Here is a 15,252-nt window from a genome sequence, read left to right as displayed (position 1 = left end):
AAAAGGCTTTTCCTTATCCAGCCTGAACCCTTGTTGTTTCAACTGACGACCATTGTTGCTCTTATCCTTCCACCATGCACTGGTGAAAAGCCCACTTGCGACTTCTCAATTATTACTAGCAGGTTAGGACTTAGATCCTTAAGCCACCTCTAATGCTGGAAACTCCTCTCATATGGAAAGTGTCCCAGTCGCAACTACTGTGGGAGCCCTCCATTAAACTCACTCCATTTTGGCACTGTGTTTCTTGTACAGTGGTGGCAAAACTGGATGTGGTATATTCCAGATGTGGTCTAATGAGTGCTCAATAAATGAGGATAATCATTTCCCTCAAGCTACTGGCTGCATCCTGTTCACACAGCCTAGCACACTCTTGGCTACCTTTGCCACCACAGCATATTGCTGGCTGATATATAGCTTGCTTTCCAGCAGAGCTGCTCCCACATCCATTGGTCCCCAACCTGTATTGGTGCCACTGGGTCTTCCCAAATTCAGAAGCTGGCATTCATCATTGTTGGACTTCAAAGGTTCCTGTTTTCCATTCTTCCTATCTGTCTTGGTCCCTGTGGATGACTGCCCTGCTCTAGAGTGTATCAACAGTTTTCCCTAATGGTGTTATTTGCAAACCTTATGAGCATGCATTCTGTTGCATGCTTCAAGTCACTGATAAAGATGTTTAACAGGACAGGCCTCAGAACCCCTGTGGTGCTCCATGTTAACAGTCTCCAGGCCAAATTAACTTCTACCTCACAAAACTGACCATCCAATCAAGTTTTTTCCCCATCCATCCAGACCTTAACATCCTAACCTGGATAAAGAACACTGTAGGTAACAGTGTCAACAGTCTTGATGAAGAACATCCACTGCTCTCAGCCTATTGTTTCCTGATAGAAAACAATCAGGCTGGTCCTGCAGGATTAACCATGATTATCGTCTGTATTACGTTTATAGTTCCATAAATAATTTTCTCTTACATTTTGAATAGTAGCTTCTAGCTCTTCAATTCTCTGTTCCAAACGAGCCTTTTCATTAAACACAGTCTCTTGGGAAATCTGTATCAAATAACAACAAAACCACATAAAGAACAAGTCTAAACTCACCACAGACATGTAACACAATTAACTCTCAGGACTAGAAGTCTTTACCAACTTTAATTATACTACTAAGTAGTTTTCACTACTGGTTAAAATAACCAGGGTTGGGGAGACTGGAATCAAACCTTTAACTGCTCCCTGAGGCTATCACGTTCTGTAGTCATCCTTCGAAAATCTGACAGTACTGTATCCCTTTCCATCTCCACTTGTCTTAACATAGCTTGAGCTGTCACAGTAGCTTTAGGACTCCCTGGGCACTTGATAACTTCCTGACGAAGTCGGGAAATCTCTTGCTGTGCCTGTTTTTAAAAACAGCAACATAACAGAAATATGGACTAGATAATGTAGTATATTACTGTGGCATAGGGCAGAGCTTCACAGAAACTGTACAATATCAAAGTAATGATTTGTGCGCATATTCTTTGATTCAGAAAAGCATTATCAACTCAGGACAGCACTTACAAACTTGTGTTTATCTGACACATACAAATCACAGAATTTCCATAGCTTTTTTCTACTTTTTTAACAAACGCTTTGCTTTTTTTTTTTAATGTGAAAAAAGACCATTTTTTTCTTGCACATGACTGTGAGTTACTTTAATTAATCATACAAAGATAAATTAAATTACCTGTTCATAAAGATTGACCATTTTGTCTCTCTCAGCTGTTAAAACGTTGAGGTTACCCTGAATTTCTGCTATATGGCGCTCATATTTTTTCTGGGTTGACTTAAGCTCTTCATGTTCTCTCAGTATTTTCAAAACGTCTGGAGCAAAGGTCACTCCCTTAAAATACGACGATATAAGGATAAAGTAGAGAAACAAAACTTGATATGATTTCTTATTATATCTGTTTTGGAAATTTCTATTAAAGATTTAATAAGACTCCAACCTAGTACCTTCTAGATAGTCAAGACTACATATATGTTTCTTAGTATTAGAGACCAGATATACATACCATTTTCTAAAATCCACATTTAGTTTGAGCAGCAACTATCTATCACTAATGGTACTGACAATCATGTTAACAATTACTTAAATTGTAAGCACTTGTGAGGAACCATTTAAAGTGATACACATGCAGGCAGTATAAAGCAGAAGTTCGCATTATTGGCCCGTTCCCACCTTAGGCATCCTTCCCTTTATAATCAATTAGTTTTTCTTCCTGCTAATTATAGCTTTAGTATTTTAGCACAAGATAAACCAACATTCTAAAAATGCATTCCTCCCTTTTCAAAGTGTTTTCCCAAGCTCACCTGGATGGATGAATTTTTTTTTAGGATGCTGCCACAAGTATTGGTTCGCTTAGGACTTGCAAGTGTGCTCCTAAATATCTTCAGCAAATTCTCATTCTCATTTTTATAGTAATCTCTGTCCTCTTCCAGTGTCTTAATAAAGGCATCCAGTTTTGAAGGTGACCTCCCTTGCTTCATTTCAGCTTCTGTTTGTAAAATAACCTGCAAGTGCAAAAAAATGAGAGAATTCATTCACTGAAACAGAACTTTGTTAATGGATGATACTTCAATATAAAATGGATAAACATACTCTTCAAAATAAAGATAAAGCAGATATCTAATTAAAATAAATATCCATTTAATACTTTAAAGTAATTTCTGAATGTCTCTATTTTCTCTTTTTTATTATACTGCAGAATATACCTGAATGTCCTTTTAGAATGGATCTAACAGGACAGAAAAGGACATAAAAGCTGAATGTTAATTAACTTGGAAAATATCTGTTCAAAAATAAGGAGGGCAATTAAGATTTGCACTGGAATATTTAATGAATTTTTAAATATGAAAGACATTAGGCTGCTATGTTTGCTTAAGATCCATGGAAGGTGAATTTCTGAAATGAAAATAAAGCAATGTGCAAATAAGTATAGCTGAAATACAGGAAATCATGTAGGGGCCTAAAACAAATTTTGAGGATGAGTTGGAATTCCCAAGTTCAAGACTGCACACCCAATCCCTCTCTGTTACAATCTATCTGTTGGAAGTACCTGAATCATGGGAGTTTAAGCACCTAGAGAGTACCAAACTCTGCAAATGTATTTTTATTAAGACACATGCAGAAGTATGCCTTCAAATCCCTGAAAAGTTAGAAATTAATCACCTAAATCTGTCAATCGAGCTGTCAAATCCCAAATTTTCTGGCTGAAGGACTGAAATCTTTCCAGGGTAACTGAACAGTAAACTCTACAGAATCAGAGTGTTTTTTTTTGATAGGGGATTCTTTGCAGGATTATGGCATATGCCTCAAGAAATTATTACCTTGAACACATAAAAAAATTCCCCATCCATCTATAGCAAGTGAATGAGTCCACTTAATAAATCCAAATGTTAATTTAAGTTAGATTTACCACTGTAAATGTCAAATATTTTTACAATTTTACAATATTTTTACAATTATGACATTGCATACATATCAAAATGTTACTTCTGTTTTGCAAGTGATTTACAAGGTATTCAAAACAGTTGTATGCGATTTTGTGAAAAAAATTACGAAGAATCTCAAAAGCAGAATCATTACCGGCTAGTTGCAAACCAGAAAGATTCCTATCCAGCTAGAGACAGCAAATTACAAATGATAACGGATATATTTATCTATTCTATAACTTGTAAATTATCAGTGAAAACAAAGTGAAATTCACTCGTACAAGTATTAATTTCACGTGGAAGTGATCTGATTTCATAGTTACATATATAGATACATGCTTAACTCACAGATTTTAGTGTTTTTGCTGAGTGTTCCAGCTTCTTTATTGTCTTCTGCTGGTTCTGAATTTGAATCTACCATAAAAAAAAAAAAATCGAGAGCAAGAGACGCACTGATTTTGTATAATTGTTAGTGCAAATCCAGCATTTTACCTCAACTGTTCTAGTTCAAAAGAGCATTTTTTACATGTTTTTTAGTTTGACTAGCCTGAAAACATACTGTTTAGTAAAAATAAACCTAATCTAGAAGGCAACCAGTTAAAAGTTGCAGTTCAGGATGAGTAGAAACAGTAACAGTTGAATTACTCTCAGGTGAGTGAATGGAAAAAGAAGCATGGGATACTTATTCCCAGGACTGTCTTGCAGGGAAACTGCCAAAACCAGGGACAGTTCATGGGCTAAAGAAATAAGGATGTAGTTACACTAATGGCAAAGAATATGCTTTCTCCCATTTGACCACTACTGCATCACATAATTCAATGTGCACAGAATGCCATTTTCCTGTGAAATCAAAAGCATTTTTCACTGAAATTACATTCTTTCCAACTGCATGATTTTAATCATTGAACTTAAAAAATACCAAAAATGCCAGAACCCACCCACTCTTCCTTCATTCCAGCAAATATATTTCAACACAGAGATGAAAGCTAGAAATTCAGCCCAAAAGGTAAACAAAACAGAACAGTTCCCTATAATATTAGCAACAAACATTAAAATATCATTGCACAATATTAATTCTAACAAGTATCCACCTTTGCTTCCTTAAGCTCCTTATCAGAAGTATTCAATAGCAATTCTTTTTCCAGCTGCTCAGACAGTTTGCCAATTACAGCCAGTTCTTTACACAGGTGATCATTTTTACAGGTGAACCTATCCACTTGACTTCCCACCGCTTGCTTTGTATCGAGAAGTTGTAGGACACGTTGCCTTAGCTCATAGTTTATCTTCTTCAGATCTTCAATCTATGAGGACAAGGAGGAAGAAAGAATTTTAATTAATCTTCAAGGATTTGCAAGGACTATTTCATACGTAATTTACACTTAAAAAAAAATCAGTATATATTATTCACAAATGAAGAATATGCACACTACTAGCACCATTTTGAACAGATTAATCTGGAAGTGTATGGACAATGCAGAATCTGATCTTTAATGCTTATGCTAAAATTATTTCAAGCTTGCCTGCCACTGCAGTTATTCTCCCACAGCACTGTGAGAGGAAATGTCTCTCCAGGCCAGGTCTAAAGTTTCCAACACCTACTCACTATGGTTCTGTTAGGTCCTAGGAATGCCCTTCAATCCTCCTACTTGAGTTGTGCTGGTATGCTTTCCATAAGCTTCAGAAAGGCCATCAGAAATGTATCAAATCAATTATTAATGCAAATTCATTGATTAATCAAGATAAGATTAGTCATTTCCCTGAAACAATGTTGGTTTTTAGGAAACTATTACATGGCCTTTTTGTAAGGAACCAGAAGTTGCCAACAATTTTGGCACCATCAACTTGCTGTAACACCTCAGTCTGCAGGAGTGTTACTGCCTCCTGCAGCGTTTCAATGTTCTGAGACCTCAGATTTCTAAAATCCCAACCTGACTGAGACAGGGATACAGTGCCATACAGAAACTCCACTGCTTCCACAGGTTGATCCTGTAATGCATGAGAAATCAATATAGCGGAATACTGAATTCTGTGAGGTTCACTTTGATTCTAATAGTCAGAGAGTTTTTCTCAAGTACTACTAGCATTGCACAGAAGTACATTCTGAATTATCTAGGAAGTCCTGAAAGAAGCTTTGTGACAGAAAGCTTTCTGGATGGGCTCTGTCCTGTGACATTCTGCAGTAGTTATTTTTGCCACTTCTTCTATTCAATGCATATACAAATATATCAGGAAAGTCAATGAAAAAATTACGAATTTATTTTCATTGTCATTTTGGTTTTACGTTTCATCAAGCCCGATCCAGCTAATGCTATTGAATTAATAAGAAAGCACAGTTATAACCCAAAAAAACATAATTATGGAGTGGTTGCGTGGAAAAGTAGTTTAAAACAAACAAGCAAAAACACACACCACAGAAACCACCCACAAAATGCTCTAGAGACAGCATCTGTACATCCATGGTTTGTGATTCCTACACTTCTATGAAGTTATAAAATCTGGGGAGAATACCATCTTGATATTACTGAAGAAAGTTCTCAAGGATACCTGTTTTACAAAGTGGGAAGAGAAGCACTAATGAAGGACAGGGAGGGTAAATCCCACTCTGAACCTGAATGTACAAACATTACTTAAAATGACAAAATTGAAGCCCCAGTCACATCTATACCCTCAAGTAACTGACTACACCAAAAGTGGGTTTGTTCCTCCACACAGCCAACCTGTATCATACCTTAAGGGTCTTTTCCCTTATTCTATGATTTCCCCACCCCCAATCTTCTCTTACACTTCCCTAGTCCTTCCAGAAAAGGAGATCAGAGTAATCTGCAAGCTATCAGTATCTTCACTGCCTCACTGAGCAATGAGGACTCAAATTTCCAGACAGTATTTGCTCACTCACAATACTAATTTTACTCAACTTGTGAAAGAGCACTTTTTGAAAAATAATATGATCATTTGCATATCATTTATTTATATATCCTAAAAGAACCATTATTTATGCTTGCCACAGAGCAATTGACATTTAACTACCACTGCTGGCACCTTCTATCACCATCCTCTGAACTGTAATAATGCAGTCCCCTTGCGACAGGGGTAGAACCTCACACTCAGACCTCACTAAGACTCATAGAATTACAGAATGGTTTAGGTTGGAAGGGACTTTAAGATCATCTAGTTCCAACCCCCTGCCACGGGCAGGGACACCAGGTTGCTCCAAGGCAGGTCCGGCCTGGACTTGAACACTGTCAGGGATGGACAGATGTTCAGATGTTCTTTCCTCCTTGTTCTCCACAGCGTACACAGCGACATCACCTGCCGCTCCCGCAGCCCCCTTCCCGCCGGTCACTACCTTACGACGACTCTCCGCTCTCCCCCTCCGGAGCCCCGGGGAGCGCCGGGCACTCATGGCCGCTGCCGGCGGCAACCTGAGGCACCCGCCGTCGCGCCCGCTCTCCCGCCCTGCTCAATGGGAGACGCCACGCCACAACGGCTGCCTCCCTCCGCGTTCCCCGGGCGCCTGGCAACAGCCTCAGCCTCCCAACCGCCCCCCTCAGCCCGCCGAGAGGGAACGGGGAGCCACAGCCCCGCGTAGCCCCTTGCCCTGGTCCGCAGCCCTGAGCTCCTTCTCGCCTCCCCGCGGTGAGGCGAAGCTCTCCAGGGTGGGAGCACAGCGAAGGCGGGAGGTGGTTCTTCCAGAGTCGAGTGAAAGCCCTAGCTAGGCTGGATGGCTGTCAAGAGCTGTAGAAACCCTGACTCCAGCTCTCCCCCCTGAAGAAAAAGTTATCCCTAACCATTACGGTTTAGAATCATTGACCGGTTAGGGTTGGAAAGGACCTTAAGATCATCTAGTTCCAACTCCCCTGCCATGGGCAGGGACACCTCACACTCCACCAACCTTTGAAAGAGGCAGCTTTAGGTAGTCCCAAAGTCAAGCTGAGAAACCAGAGATAAATGTCCTCTGTTCCGTTAGCCATTAGCACGGATTTTATATTCTGGAAACAGTGCCGGCTGAGTGACAGGTCACTTTTGCAAGCTGCCACTATTAAGCACTCATGGATAGAGCTCACCTTTTGGGGGGTTAGGAGTGCCCAGTACCTCTGAAGTATGATCCCCAACCACAGATAGAGAAGAAATTGGAAAATTTTAACTTCCAGGAAAAAAGCAAGAGAAACAAGACTTTTTATCTTCCTCTCCCCATCCTGGATTTCTTACAAGTCACTTCCTGATTTTGGTATAGCGGGAATCATCAGAGAAGACTCTGCATTATCATGCTGATCTCCAAAAAAGATGTGAGAAAAACATTTCAGGTTTTCATAACTTTACCAAAATTATTCTACATGAAAATTCATTTTAGGGGATTGTTTTTGTTCTGATATGTCTACAGTTTTCTCTGACTGACTGACTGACTCTGGTGTGTTCTCTCTTATATGTTAATGCTGGTTAAGGTTGTGCTGAGCAGTTGCTTTGCTTTCTGTGCACCAAACAAAGCTTTGTTGATTAAAGAAAGTCAGTCATACACGGAATTGTTTTCAAAAGCAAAACCAATAATTGCTGTATTCTGCAGATATGTAATTTATAAGATGGTAGCCAAGACTAAGAAATCTAAAAATTCCAATCCAGAAGAGATAAATCACAGTTTGTATTTATAAATTCATACTTCTCACTTATTTTCATAATATTTCTAATTATCTTGCTGGGTTTGTTTCCAAAAAGAGCCACTTTTCAGTAAAGGTATTTATTGTTGCTTGTGGAGTTTATCCTTCAGCACAGAAAACAGACCCATGGCATTTTTACCTGACCACCTAGTACTCTCCCCACGTTACATTTTTTAGCAGATTCTGGTTCTAATTAAGGGAACCCAGTTTTGAACTACAAAACCAGGGAGGGTAACAGCTCGCAGTGTGCTTTTAGTGACACCCCATGGCAAAATGACATATTGCAAATTTCCAAGAGTCAAGTGCCAAAATGTAAACTAATGCTTCAACATCTTGTTTTTAGTTAACTGCAGAAGCCCCACAAGGTGCATTTCACTTCCTCTGACCAGTTAAAGCGCCCAGGCTAACCTCTGCATTTTGCCAACTGCCTCAAACGTTGATTTTTTAATATTTAGAACACTCAGCACATTTTTCTGGACGAAGTTCACATGTTTTTTTTACCCTATGCATTACAGAATAATTAGCCCCAGTGAAGTTTCACCAGTCTAATTTAGCAACAAATTGTGCCCATTTCAAACTGCTTAAAATAATTCCCAACTTTTTTTTTTTCTTTTAAAGTGGCAATACAACGTGCCAAATGCTTGGGCACACATCACATCAGGATGCTTTTAGTCTTGTACCTCCCACTAGTCACCACCAGCACACGTGCAGTGATTTCTTACTTTTTGCTTGCCCTACTACACCCACATTTCTTTTAAGAGTTTGGTAAGAATATTCCTGCTCCTAATGATATAGTTCTTCAGTAGGAAATAACAGCAAGCTCACATCTTTAAAAGTCTTTCACCCTTATCCATTTTCTTTTCTTCTTTGCCCTTTAGGGAAGACAGCTGTTCTAGTTCTGTTTATTTGATTAGAAGGTAAAAGGCAATTCAGGCCACATCATAAATAGGTTTCTTTATTGATAAAGCAGATATATGAACACCCACTTACACACCCAAAGCCAAATTGCTTCCTCAAGTAATTTCACGGTTTCATCTGAATAAGGACATCAACTTGGCATTTCTTCCTAAGCCACCTATTTATAGAACACAAAGTGTACTTACTTACCTGTTCAAAAGAAATAACCTACATGAATTCTCACAACCCACTGTACCAACCTTTTTCTCTACAATTCCTTAATGTCTTGGGACTCCAGTATAAAGGCAGAATGGAAGATAAATGTATGCATCATACCATTTATAAATACACATACACCCAGCAGGAGACATACAGCACACACCTGCCCATATGGATACTACTGTGGATAAAAACTTAAGCACTAGAATCAAACAAGATCTGACAGCATAAACTTAAACACTGACAATAGCTCTTGAAGAAGTTATAGCCATGGTCCAGTAGACTTGAAGAATGGCTTAAATCAATGCAAATCTGAAGACAATCTGCTGCGTGTAATACACCTTTAGTTATCTAGTTTTGGATCAATTTCAGCTCATTAATGAATTATGATACCGACACGTAACTTGTGTATCTTCATGAATACTGCAGTTTCTATGTATTTCACAAACCTTTGTGCATTTATGGTAACTTTTTCAGTCTCCTTTTGAACTCATGAAAGCTTCTAGCATCCAGAACATCTTGCGATGAGGAAACGCACGGCTGGGTCTTGCACGACTAATCATCTGTTCTATTTGTTTTGCATCTGCCTGTTGCTGGCATGATCCGATACTTCGCAGTTACCGTGTTGGCAGAGGCAGTAACAATCAACACCTACCATTTTATAAGCGCTTACCACAGGAGGTTCGGTTTGGGTTTTTATCAGGCTGAAAAGCTTTAAGTCACTTGGCAGCACACTGCACAGCAGCTCACCATCCTCACTTCTCAACCTCCTCCAGCCATACCACGTCCAGGCCTCGGCATGGAAGCGCCGCCCGCTCCCCCCCGCTGGCACCCCTGCACCATCAGCGGGATGATGGATTTGCCTTCCCGGTTTCCCGCCGGGCGGCAGCAGTACCGCCCCCAGCACCTCTAACCTCGGGAACCGGAAGAGACTGCTGCCGGTGCCGACGTTGCCCTGCTAGTCCTAACTGTGAGTAGCGACTCGCGGCCCGCAGGGTCGGCCGTTTAACGGAGAGGGGAGGAAGGTGGCGGGCCAGAGTTGCATCGCCTTGGTGCAGCCCCATGGTGGGGTGGGGCTGCTGCCGCACGGTGAGGGGTGGCCGCTGAGGGAACGCCCGAGCCAAGAACGAAATGGCGCCCGGCTCCGGTACCTCCGCGGGCCTTGTCTCGCCTCTCGGTTGGGCGCTGCAGGCACCGTGGCAGCAAGCTCTACGCCCGGCTGACCCTTCACTGGCCCAACGAGTTCGTGAACTTGGTGCACCAGTTTTGTTTCGTTTTGTTTTGTTTTTTAATCATAACAAAAGTGGACTGCTGAAATTAAGTTAAGCAAAATACACAAAGTAAAATTGTACTAGTGAGGGGAAAATACACAGCTTAATTCCATTTCTTCTCTTGGTCTTTTAGGCATTAAGGGCAGCGAGGAGAAGCTACTGACAACCCCCACTTTTATGTTAAGCACATGTCAGGGTTTGAACCACATCACTAGCTTCAGGAGAATCATGCCTTGTAACTCTCATCACTTCAGGAGCATTGCTGCTTTGGGAAGAGCATGCCTGCATCATGACTCCCACTAGCGTTTCATTTCAGTCACAACAGCAGATTGTGCACTTGCCACGTTCAGCATTACCAGATTGAGCATTGCTTCCATCTACTGTCCAGTTATTAAGAACATGGTGCTCCAGTCATCATTAAAGAACTGCCTTCAGCTATCCTGCATCCTCCAGGCTCCAAAAGCTGGCTTCAGAAGCACGGCGAGTGGAGGCCTCATTATGCAGTCTACTTCTAATGATGTTTACCAGAATCTGGCTGTGGAAGACTGGATCCACGACCACATGAATTTAGAGAACCAACAGATCCTTTTCCTTTGGAGAAATTCCCCTGCTGTGGTAATAGGGAGACATCAGAATCCCTGGCAGGAATGCAACCTCAGGCTATTGAGGCAAAAAAATATAAAACTAGCCAGGAGAAGAAGCGGAGGAGGGACAGTGTACCATGACTTAGGCAATATCAATTTGACTTTCTTTACAACGAGGAAAAAACACGAACGAATGGAAAACCTGAAACTAGTTGTGAAGGCCCTGAAAGCCTTGCGCCCACAGTTAGATGTACATATCACTGACAGATACGATATCTTGCTAGACAGGCAATACAAAATCTCAGGTACTGCTGCAAAACTGGGAAGGACAGCTGCTTATCACCACTGTACCTTACTCTGTAACACAGATAAGTTTGTTTTATCTTCTGTGCTAAAAAGTCCTTATAAAGGGCTAAAAAGCAATGCTACTCCTAGTGTGCCTGCAGCAGTGAAAAATCTCTTTGAAGAGGATTCTGGTTTAACTTCTGAGCTGCTTCTGGATGCCATAGCTGAAGAATATGCAACGCAGCACCAAATTGATTGTCATATCAACTTAATAAATCCAGCTGATGAGACTGTGCTTCCTGGAATTAATAATAAAGCTAAAGAACTACAAACCTGGGAATGGGTGTATGGAAAGACACCGAAGTTCAATGTTAGCACTCATTTTAACATAGCCTATAAAGATTCTGTTCTCGATGTTAAAGTAGATATGGATGTAAAGCATGGAAGGATTGAAGTCTGTAACATTGATCTGCCAGAGCAATGGTTGCCACCAGCACTGTGCAGTGAGCTGGTGAAGAACCTCACCGGCAGTAAGTTTTGCCCAAATGAAACCACTGTGATAGTGACAACATTACTAAGAGCGTGTCCACAAGATGGTGACTTGCAGAGCAGATGGAATCTGCTCTGTGAGAATATAAAAATGTTAATGTGACTTGCGCTTTGAAAATGCAAGTTAAATTGCTGCTGCTTTTTATTTATTGAAAAAATTAAAATGTTAACTTCTACAAGCTGAATTTTTCGCTTATTAGTCATTCAAACTGTTTAACCTTGTGCTTTTGCCTAATATTACCTACTAGCAATTAGATTTACACTGCCTGCACCCAAGGTTCCCAAACTGGGGGATGTAAGCCACTGCAGTAAGCTGCAGCCCTGTATTGCTCCATGCTGACAGACGTCATTGCTTCTTAAATCAGGGAAGACAGTGGAGGCATCCCAAACTGGCTCTGGAGCCAAGAAGGTACAAATGGCTGACACAGATGGGATGGGATAGATGGAAAACTGCTGTGGTGCTGCTGCACTGGATCCCCCGGCCTGCATCCCGCTTCTTGCAGATGGTAGCCCAAAGGATGTGTCCCAGGGCCTGAGCTGTGTAGGGGAGAGCTGTGTGTGTGTCCCTGGTTTCTGGTTGAAAGTCCTTTCTTGCAGTGTGGTGACCCTCTGCCTGGTAGTAAGCTAAGCTTGCTACTGCATAGTGAATCAGTCCAGCAGTTCCACACTGGATTAGGGCTTTGGTCTGTGCAAACAGAGAAGGGCTTAGGAAATTCAGTGTAGAGGTTTATGTGATGAGGATAGGAGAAGCTAACTGGGGCAGAGGTCATACGTGCCTCCTTTGTACCCACACTGCTTGGCACAAAGCTGGGAGTCACTGCTGCCATAGGTACTGCTATCTGATATAAAAACAGGAATATTTCTACATTAGGAAGTACACATGTATGAGAAACAAGTTCCTTATGTTAACATCTAGGACAAAATTAGCTAAGGAAAGGCAATAATGAACTGAAAATCACAGTTTTCACATTAAATAAAAATAATAGTTTAATATAAACATTATGAAAGAAAGGCTCAAGATGTATTTCTCTGTTGGCAAATAAGCAGAATGCAACTATGATCAGGTTAGAACAAAAGTAGTTTACTGCTACAGCTGAAGGAGGGGACTCTGCTGATGTGAACTCTGCCCAAATGAGGCAGTCACAGAGTTTATATACCTTTGCGTTACACAACTCTTTCTTCACAAAACTGCCCTTGAACAGCAGTAAAATTTGCAGTGGGAGGTTCATAAAGCAAAAAAGCCATAAATTCACCCGTTGAGGTGTGCGCAGTAAGGTAGAGTCACAATATACAGCACAACCCAATTTACATCAGTGTCTTTTCCCAGGAGGTTAACTGGAGTCATAAGACTTAAAGGAAAGCACTGTATCCAGAAATGAGGGAGGGTTACGGAAAAAGGCTTGTTTACTGGATGACATATGAGCTGTCTTGAAATACCAACAGGATTTACTACTTCTGAAGATTCTGAGAACTGCAGGAAAATTAGGGGCACATTAAGTAGATTGAGAAATGCCAGTAACAGGCAAGAAACAATCTTGCTGTTCTGGCCTAAAGGAAGTAAAGGAGCAATAATGTTCATGTCCTTGGGGCTGGCCTAATTGCATTTCTGAGGCTGTGGCAAGAAGGAAAAGTTGGGTGGAAAGCTAGGGTAAGAGAATCCTGCTGAACTTCAAAGACTTACAGTTAGGTCTGTAGGACATTCTGGCCTCCTTGTCCATACAGACAACCCTCAGCTGATGCTGCAGCAGGAATTTCACAAGGACCCTTACCTTTCTAAGTGGTACCAAGGGGGTTTCAGCAGGGATCAGTCAGTGGTCCTCCCAGGGGAAGCAGGACATTTGAATCCAAGTCACAGTACCAAAGTCTGTCATGGTGTAACTGAAATACAACTATGATCAGGTCAGAAGAGCAGCAATGTAGTGCCATAGGAGAGAACCCAGAACAGCAGAGGCAGATAGGAACTCTGCCCAGTTGAAGCAGTTAAAGACTTTATATACTTTCGAGTTATACAATTTCTTCTTCACCCAACTCCTGGATAAGCAGGATAACTGACTGCAATTCTTCTAATAAGGAGGATCTAGGCAGATTAGGAAGCCCTAGGCAGTATATCCTTTTATGAATACTTTCCTCCTTTGTTAAAGAAATGGTGCTCACCAGATGAGATTGCTAGCTGCAAATATTTCTTCACAGGTCAAATACTTCTTAATAGGTGAGGCCTGCAGAGGCCTCCGAGGTGTTACTGTTACTTCCAGACTCACCTTTGGAAGATGGCTGGTTGACCAGCACCCAGTAGGAGAAAATTCCATGTCAGAAGTGACTTACCTTTGGTTAAGGAGAGCAGTCACTGGGGGTGGATCCAGCCCTCGGCTAGGACTGGCAGCCACACAATGTGACTGGACAATGCCCTGCTGACTCCAGCGGGGAAGGTGGTTTAAACTCATCTGCACAGATGGTGGCATGAGGGACAGCCCTGGCTGCACAGTCCAGGTGATGACCTGATTACATGAGTGGCAGCACAGAACATGGCATGGAGAGTCAGTAAAATTATTGAGGAACTGTACTATTGGATTTCCCAGATAATTTGGTTTTTTCTCTACTCATTGATGCCAGTTCCTCCTCATACATGGTGTTCCTACTGACAGTGAAAGGAACCATTCAGTGATAAAGAGCTTATATGTAAAAATTCCAGTGCAGCACCAACTGATGTATCACTGAAGGCTTACTTTATGTATGGACAGATACTGCATATCCATTGGATCTGCAAGGAAAGCTGTAGTCTTAGCTAGTAGATTACAGCCTGATTAGAAAAAAGTTCTAGCAATGAAAAGGCAAGAGAGGGAAGAAAATGCTTGCCTTTTGTGGTATTTGTAGAGGACCACATCGCAGGGGATTCCTACTAGAACAGAGACATACTATATTACAAGATCACAGAATCATAGAATCACAGAATGGTTTAGGTTGGAAGGAGCACTAAAACCCGTCTAGTTCCAACACCCTTGCCATAGGCAGAGACACCTTCCACCAGATGAGGTTGCTCAAAGCCCCATCCAACTTGGCCTTGAACACTGCCAGGGATGGGGCAGCCACAGCTTCTCGGGGCAACCTGTGCCAGTGCCTCACCACTCTGAGTGAAGAACTTCCTTATATCTAACCTAAATCTACCTTCTGTCAGTTCAAAGTCATTCCCCCTTGCCCTGTCACTACATGCCCTTGTAAAAAGTCACTCTCGAGCTTTCTTGTTGGCCACCTTTAGGCACTGAAAGGCTGCTTTAAGGTCCTGCCGGAGCCTTCTCTTTTCCAGGCTGAACAAGCCCAACTCCCTTAGCCT

At 41.5% G+C, this 15,252-nt stretch overlaps 2 protein-coding genes across 2 annotated transcripts in view; one reads left to right on the top strand and one right to left on the bottom strand.

Annotated features, from left to right (window-relative positions):
* Positions 1-6,988, bottom strand: part of TSGA10 (testis specific 10) — a 33,458-nt gene extending 26,470 nt beyond the window's left edge. The window contains exons 1-7 of the mRNA XM_061459694.1: positions 6,814-6,988; positions 4,559-4,768; positions 3,816-3,881; positions 2,346-2,546; positions 1,720-1,875; positions 1,217-1,390; positions 972-1,049 (exon numbers count right to left, since the gene is read on the bottom strand). Coding sequence (XP_061315678.1) covers positions 972-1,049; positions 1,217-1,390; positions 1,720-1,875; positions 2,346-2,546; positions 3,816-3,881; positions 4,559-4,768; positions 6,814-6,870 — 942 coding nt within the window. The 5' untranslated portion in view covers positions 6,871-6,988. The remainder of the gene's footprint in view (positions 1-971; positions 1,050-1,216; positions 1,391-1,719; positions 1,876-2,345; positions 2,547-3,815; positions 3,882-4,558; positions 4,769-6,813) is intronic.
* Positions 6,989-10,357: 3,369 nt separating this feature from the next.
* On the top strand, positions 10,358-12,102 carry LIPT1 (lipoyltransferase 1). Its single transcript, XM_061459693.1, is given in 3 exon segments — positions 10,358-10,490; positions 10,640-10,847; positions 10,850-12,102. Coding segments are annotated over 2 exon segments (1,230 nt in total). The 5' UTR covers positions 10,358-10,490; positions 10,640-10,795; the 3' UTR covers positions 12,028-12,102.
* The last annotated feature ends 3,150 nt before the right edge of the window (positions 12,103-15,252 follow it).

Source organism: Pezoporus flaviventris, unplaced genomic scaffold (assembly GCF_033815535.1).
Source record: "Pezoporus flaviventris isolate CSIRO_AGI_PZ_B2104156 unplaced genomic scaffold, CSIRO_AGI_Pfla_v1 ptg000030l, whole genome shotgun sequence".
Classification (NCBI taxonomy): Eukaryota; Metazoa; Chordata; class Aves; order Psittaciformes; family Psittacidae; genus Pezoporus; species Pezoporus flaviventris.
Note: the sequence above shows the minus strand (reverse complement) of the source record. Positions and strands in the feature narration are given on the sequence as shown.